The sequence below is a fragment of the Colobus angolensis genome, unplaced genomic scaffold (assembly GCF_000951035.1).
Source record: "Colobus angolensis palliatus isolate OR3802 unplaced genomic scaffold, Cang.pa_1.0 Scaffold358, whole genome shotgun sequence".
NCBI lineage: Eukaryota > Metazoa > Chordata > Mammalia > Primates > Cercopithecidae > Colobus > Colobus angolensis.
In genome coordinates this window covers 1378139-1384803 of record NW_012116910.1, presented here as the reverse complement: position 1 = coordinate 1384803, position 6665 = coordinate 1378139, and the positions used below count along the sequence as shown (strand labels likewise).

At 60.3% G+C, this 6665-nt stretch overlaps 1 protein-coding gene across 1 annotated transcript in view; it reads right to left on the bottom strand.

The window, feature by feature from the left end:
- Positions 1 to 1656, bottom strand: part of SLC12A7 (solute carrier family 12 (potassium/chloride transporter), member 7) — a 38895-nt gene extending 37239 nt beyond the window's left edge. The window contains exons 1-2 of the mRNA XM_011953147.1: positions 1558 to 1656; positions 941 to 1063 (exon numbers count right to left, since the gene is read on the bottom strand). Coding sequence (XP_011808537.1) covers positions 941 to 1063; positions 1558 to 1572 — 138 coding nt within the window. The 5' untranslated portion in view covers positions 1573 to 1656. The remainder of the gene's footprint in view (positions 1 to 940; positions 1064 to 1557) is intronic.
- Between the last annotated feature and the right edge of the window lie 5009 nt (positions 1657 to 6665).

The following is a 6665-nucleotide window of genomic DNA, read 5'->3' as shown; positions in this document are numbered from 1 at the left end:
CTCAGGGCTGACTCGGGAAATGACAATTTTGTGTCAAGACTGGGGGAGGACGTCACCTGGCTTCAGAGCGGGGCCTGCGCCGCACAGTTTCCTTCGGTGGATTTTTTGTTTGTTTTTTGTATCTTATGATTGTAAAGCAATGCACACGTATTTGGAAGATTTTAAAAGCAGACGCAGTTGAGAAGAAACTGAGCCACCTGTCGCGCCGCCACAGTGAGGACACCACCGTTTGTTTCATCTGCCCATGAGACTTTTCCCAACATGGGTCCAGGGTCTTTCTCGCCTGTGAGCGTCACTTCAGGGTGTCAGGCCTCAGGGTGGTTCTCAGGCAACCTGTCTGCGCAGGGGACGGCAGAACCCTCCCGAGGATGCTCAAGGGGGTTCCACGCCTCGTCGCCCACAGAAACCACCCAAGGGAAAACGTTCTGCAGAATCCCCACTGCACCCCCCTCGTTTCCTAGGACGGATTCCTGGAAACAAATCCTCAAGGAATAAAACTGCAGGGAAAATGCTACCAGGCTAAGTGTCCTGGACAGGAAACGAAAAGGAGGGGGGCCCCCAGGAGCACGGAGGCCACAGCACCCTCTGGAAGGGGCCACGTCTCGGCCTCTCGGAACCATTCAGACTTCTCTCCACAGCAGGGGACAGGGCCACTGCCGCAGAACGAACAAAACACCCCAAGCTCATTTCTCGACAGGGAACCCGGCCGCCCAGCTGTGTGGGGGATGTCATGCTTCCCCGGACAGTGGAGAGGGAAGAGGGCTGGACCGGAGCTGCAGGGCAGGCACCATTGAGTCCTCCCAGGAAGAAAGGGCTGGACGTGGCCACGACACTATTGCTCAGGGCGACTCTTCTGACAAGCAACTGCTTTGCCGGTGTGATCTGACCTACCAGGACACACGGGGTGGGGACTGGGCGGGCAGGGGCAGGGCAGCAGTACCTTGGCCTCGCGCCGCCGGCTCTCCTCGTCCTCCTCATGCTCCACCACGCCCTGGCTCAGGTTGGTGTAGTTGGCCAGCTTGTTGAGCAGTGAGGACACCATGGGGTTGCTGTCCATCTCCTCCTGTGCAGCGTGGACATGGGTCACAGGCGGCCCTCACCTCGCCGTAGGCCCCCCGGACTCCCTCCCCATGTTCGGGTTGTGGAGCTCAGGCTCTTGCCCGGTCCTGCGCCCCTGGGTCTGAAGCCAGCCAGAGAGGCCTGGACACCTGTGCGGCAGGTCTGAGTCCGAGGCCGGGGCTCCAGGCCTCACTGAGTGGGACCACCCACCCACGGCAGGGACCCCAGGATGTCCAGCACTCAGCAGCTCTGAGGGGTTCCCGTGGGGCTGGAACACCCTCGATCCAGGAAGGACCCCAGAAGGCACCAGTTGAGGACCACATTCCAGCTCAGGTGCAGGACTGGGTCCCCTCCATGGCCTTTGGGACAGGGAGGCCCCAGTTCCTTCCACGTGGTGTCCAGTCCTGTGGGAGGCCCCGGCCTGGGGGCCCCCAGGGGCTCCTTTACTTTTCCACATCAAAGCAACGGCCCTGGCACCTTCTTCTTCTAATAAGTTACCTCGAAAAGTGCCATGTTCTTCCCTTCAAAGAAACTCTCCTGTTCCGCCTCAACATTGTTGAGGAATGGGCTGTTTTCTCTTGGATTTCCATCTCCTGGTGAGGGAAAAACAGTTCAGAGTCAGCTTAGAAGGAACTAAAAGCGAGCACAGAAGGCCAACCGCAGATCCTGCACGGTGGGCCCTGGTCCCCACCGGCTGTCACCTCCAAACCGTAGCTAAGGGTGACACTACCCCTTCCTTCCACATATCTGTGTTCCAAAGAAAGGGGCATTTCCCAGGGTGCACGCTAGTCCCAGGGCACACACTAGCCCCAGGGCACACGCTAGCCCCAGGGCACACGCTAGCCCCCCCAACACATTATCATTTAAGACAAAGCCTCTGAAAGCCTCAGCAAGTGAGCTGTTCAGCCCAGGGCAAGGGCACCTCCCTCTGGCACTGAAAATCTCTCATTCAGCTAAAGGTGGGCAGAATTCTCACTTTCAGAAGTCAAGGCCGCACCTCCTAGCCTTGCTACTTAATCCGCCATTTCTGAGGGACACAGAGGATTTCCCACTGTTCCCTGCTGAGGACGCCGCCCACGGGCTCTCCAGGTAAATGAGCCCCCCAACTCCTGTATCTTTCAAGAAGGCTGGGCCGGTGACCCCTCCGTGGGGCTGAGCCCAGGGCTTGGAACCACGGGGTAGATCCTAGCAGCTGCTCGAGGGTACGAGCAAGGGGGTTGGGGCCAAGGAGGACTTGAGGCTCCCTGGCGAGCTGAGGCCCAACGGCCCATGTGACGGTGTTAGGAGGCAGGGTCCGTAGCAGGTGGGGTCTATAGTAGGTGGTGAGGCATGGAAGGGATGAAAGTCCCTACGTCCAGCCCTCAGCAGCAGAGCGCTCTCACCCTCCCACCCTCCACGCGAGGACACGGCAGGGAACCTAGGGCCCTCCCCAGACCCCAAACCTGCCCAGGCCTTGGTCTGAGACTTTTAGCCTCGAGAACTCTGAGAAGTTTCTGTCTTCATGAATCACCTGCCCTTCAGGAATCATCAGGGAATCAGGGACTGTCACAGCAGCACAAGGACCTCAGCACAGCCGCTGCAGAGACCACAGCCTGCCCGGGACCCCCCAGCCAGCCGCCCATGGCCACCCACAGACACCAGAGCCTGCCCGGGACCCCCGAGCCAGCCGCCCATGGCCACTACAGAGACCACAGCCTGCCCGGGACCCCCGAGCCAGCCGCCCACAGCCACTGCAGAGACCACAGCCTGCCGGGGCCCCCCAGCCAGCCGCCCACGGCCACTGCAGAGACCACAGACTGCCCGGCACCCCCGAGCCAGCTGCCCATCGCCACCCACAGACACCAGAGCCTGCCCGGGACCCCCGAACCAGCCGCCCATGGCCACTACAGAGACCACAGCCTGCCGGAGCCCCCCAGCCAGCCGCCCACGGCCACTGCAGACATCACAGACTGCCTGGGACCCCCGAGCCAACTGCCCATCGCCACCCACAGACACCAGAGCCTGCCCGGGACTCCCGAGCCAGCCGCCCATGACCAGGAGAACAGGGTCTGCAAATGCACATGCCCCAGCCAGGCACGGTGAGAAGCTGAAGGGCATCAAACCCACACCCACCCGTGCACCCCAGGGCCCTCTGTCCCATGTACTGCACACCAGCCCCCCAGAACGGGAACAACCAGGCCGGGACCCTTCCTAGGAGTGCTCGGCCCATCCTTGACCAGCCCACCCTAGCCCTGCACAGAACCGTGTGGGACCCTGAGGGTCCAGAAGAAACGGCCAAGGTAGGATGCAAGGTGGCCGGAGGGGGGCAGGCCAGGAGCTCATCGCTGCGCCAAACAACACTAGGGGGAGGGTGGGCATTTTCTGTGGTACGTTTCAGATGTGCCAGAGCCCACTGGCGGCCACCCTGGCCGGCTGACAGGCACCAGCTGCAGGAGTGGTGGGTTCTGGCCATGCCAGCAAAGAGGGCATCGCCATCCCGGGGCAGGCGGGCAGCACATGCTCCCAGTACAGTGCCCACGGCGGAAAGCACAGCCCTCAGGCGTAAGGTCCTTGGTGCTACCATGAGCGACTGCAGGCGCCCAGACCGCGGGACACACCACAGAGAGGCCAGCACCACAAAACAGCGGCTCCACCCCTCAGAAACGTCAGGGAGACAACACAGAGGAAGCTGCAGATGACACAGACGGCCAAGCGCACGCACGACCTCAGACTTTCTTTTTCTAGAGACCGTGTTTGGGCCAGTTGGTGAGATCCGGAAAAGGTATCTCGTGTGTGATCATTAACTCCCCGATTCCGGAGACCGCACTGCCGATTCTGAAAGAAACGTGCGTGCCACAGGAAACACACACACCACTCGGCTGTCCCCAACCGCGCAGAAACACACGCCAGGCTGACAGACGGAGACCCGGGGCGGGGCGGGGAGCAGCAGGGACACGGCCCACACGGCGGGAGGTTGGTATTTGGGCAGCGAAGGCCAAGGCCGGGTGGGTGTTCTCCACACTGGTCTTGCAAACCTTTCCGAAATCTGAAGTTCCACGAAAATCAGGTTAAAAGAAAAATTACAAATACATTCAACTAAGAAAATATGTCTAAATGTCTTTTCCGTGGATTACAGGTGTCTTTCCAAGATGAGTCCCATCCAGGGACCTTCCCCACTCCCCTCTTCCATGTTTTCAGTGGATTCCTGCTCAGGCCCTTTTTCTGGACATAATGGCCAACTGTTTACAGAGAGATCCGCGGTGACTGATGAGTCTTTCTGGAGTCAATGGAAGATGAAGGACCAGGAGACTGGTACGGCTGTTCTTGGAGGGAGGGAGGGAAGGAAGAAAGGAGAGAGGGACGGAGGAAAGGAGGGAGGGAGGGAGGAAAGGAGTGAGGGAGGGAGAGACTGGAGGGTTTCAGGTTCTCCCTCCCACGCAGCCAACCCCACAGACAACCTTGGCCAAAGTCACAGCTGCTTGGGTTCAAGTTTCTCTTCCCCGCAGGAAGGGTGCGCAGCTCTGGAGGCTGAGCCCTGCCTGTCCTTCTCCACCAGGAGGGCAGCTTGGGGCTCCGCTGCTCGGCCCACATCCCTTCTGGAAAGCACGGGTTTACTGGTGGTTGGGGTCTTAGCATGTAGCTACGTGTGCGTTCAGCAAGCAACCACTGTTTATCTGAACTTCTACGAACTGCTCAAGTAGGAAAAATGTTCACTCGAACCACGTTCCCTCAAACCAAGGAGACCGACGTCCTTCCTGTCTCCTCCAACACTCCCAGCAGCAACAACCACTGCTCACGGTGGTGTCTCCTCTGCACAGCCTGCTTGGGAAGATGGCGACACCTATCAGGCCCCAAGGACACCCCAAAACACACACACACAAGCCCCCCACAGGCAACCTACGCAGTTGGAAAAAAGCACTAGCAACAACTTGCTCAAGTTGGATGAATCTCGAGCAATTCATTAAACTTAGAAAACATAACGATGCAACCGCCACAGGGTCACACCTGGGATCCGTGTGTCCGACTGTGCAGGGCTGTGCACCAGCGACCTCACGACAAAGCCCCACGAGTGGGGACAACGAGGCGTGAGTCTGTCCTTTCACTGCTTATTAAAGTAGCACCGACGAGTCCAGAACGCAAAGACGCACAGAAAAGGGGGGCGGAACATGCCAGGGGGGTGAGGCTGGCCCTCCCACGTGGGGACTGCACTGAACACATGAGCATGTTCTACCAGCCACCAGCACGTTCTTGTTACCAAAAGCAGCCTCAGACCATGACTACAACCTTCGAGCTTTGAAGAGAACGCGTCTCCCCTTGCTGTCTTAAGAGTGTTGCTTGGTCTCTGTGGAGGCCACGGCAGGTGCGCTCTCAGCAGGACGGAAGTGTCCACTCGGGAGATGCACAAACATTTCCATCTGGTTAAAACAGCCAGGTCAGACCCGAACCAAGAGTGTGTCCCAGGAACGTCATGGCCTCAAATGCCACCCCAGTCAGGAGACTTCGTTAAAAATCCAATGCCCCCTCTAACCCTCTGCACATCCAGCTGCCCCCTCTAACCCTCTGCACGCCCAGCCCCCTCATCTAACCCTCTGCATGCCCAGCCCCACCTCTAACCTTCTGCATACCCAGCCCCACCTCTAACCCTCTGCACATCCAGCTGCCCCCCTAACCCTCTGCACGCCCAGCCCCACCTCTAACCCTCTGCACACCCAGCTGCCCCCTCTAACCTTCTGCATACCCAGCCCCACCTCTAACCCTCTGTACACCCAGCCCCACCTCTAACCCTCTGCCCACCCAGCTGCCCCTTCTAACTCTCTGCACGCCCAGCTGCCCCTTCTAACCCTCTGTACGCCCAGCCCCCTCTAACCTTCTGCACGCCCAGATGCCCCTCTAACCTTCTGTGTGCCCAGCTGTCCCTCTAACCCTCTGCACACCCAGGCCCCCTCTAACCCTCTGCATGCCCAGCTGCGTCCTCTGCACTCCCCTGGCCTGGACTTGGACATCGGCAGGCCTGGCTGCTGTGAAGGGCAGCGAGTTTTCCTCTGGCCGAGCCCCGCCTGTGTTTTGGGGATAGAGCCACTCGCCGGGGATGGCACCTCCTCCCTCGTCATTCTGCACGTTCATGATGACCGGAAGGCTCCTCAGAGGACAAACGGACACACAGGAAAGACTGGGCGTGCGGTGCAGGAAGGTGAGACGGGCAGGGTTCTTGCCAGGCGGCCCACAGTGTCTCACCCTCAGGGCAGGCCTCGGCAGTGCCCCTGCCCAGGCGCCACGCACAGGTGGCCTCTGCCAGGCTGGGTGAAGAGGGGGCAAGGGATGGCCCAACAACCCAGATCAAGTGTCCCCAGCCAAATCCCACCCCGTGAGCCAAAAAGCAGCACCCAGACACCACGTGCCCTCAGGCAGGAGCGGGCAACAGACATCAACCCAGCCCCGACCTGGTCCGTCTCCCCTGGGGGATGGCAGGGCCCCGACCCGGTCCATGTCTTCTGGGGGACGGCAGGGCCCCGACTCGGTCCATCTCCTCTGGGGGACGGCAGGGCCCCGACCCGGTCCATCTCCTCTGAGGGACGGCAGGGCCCCGACCCGGTCCATCTCCTCTGGGGACGGCAGGGCCCCGACCC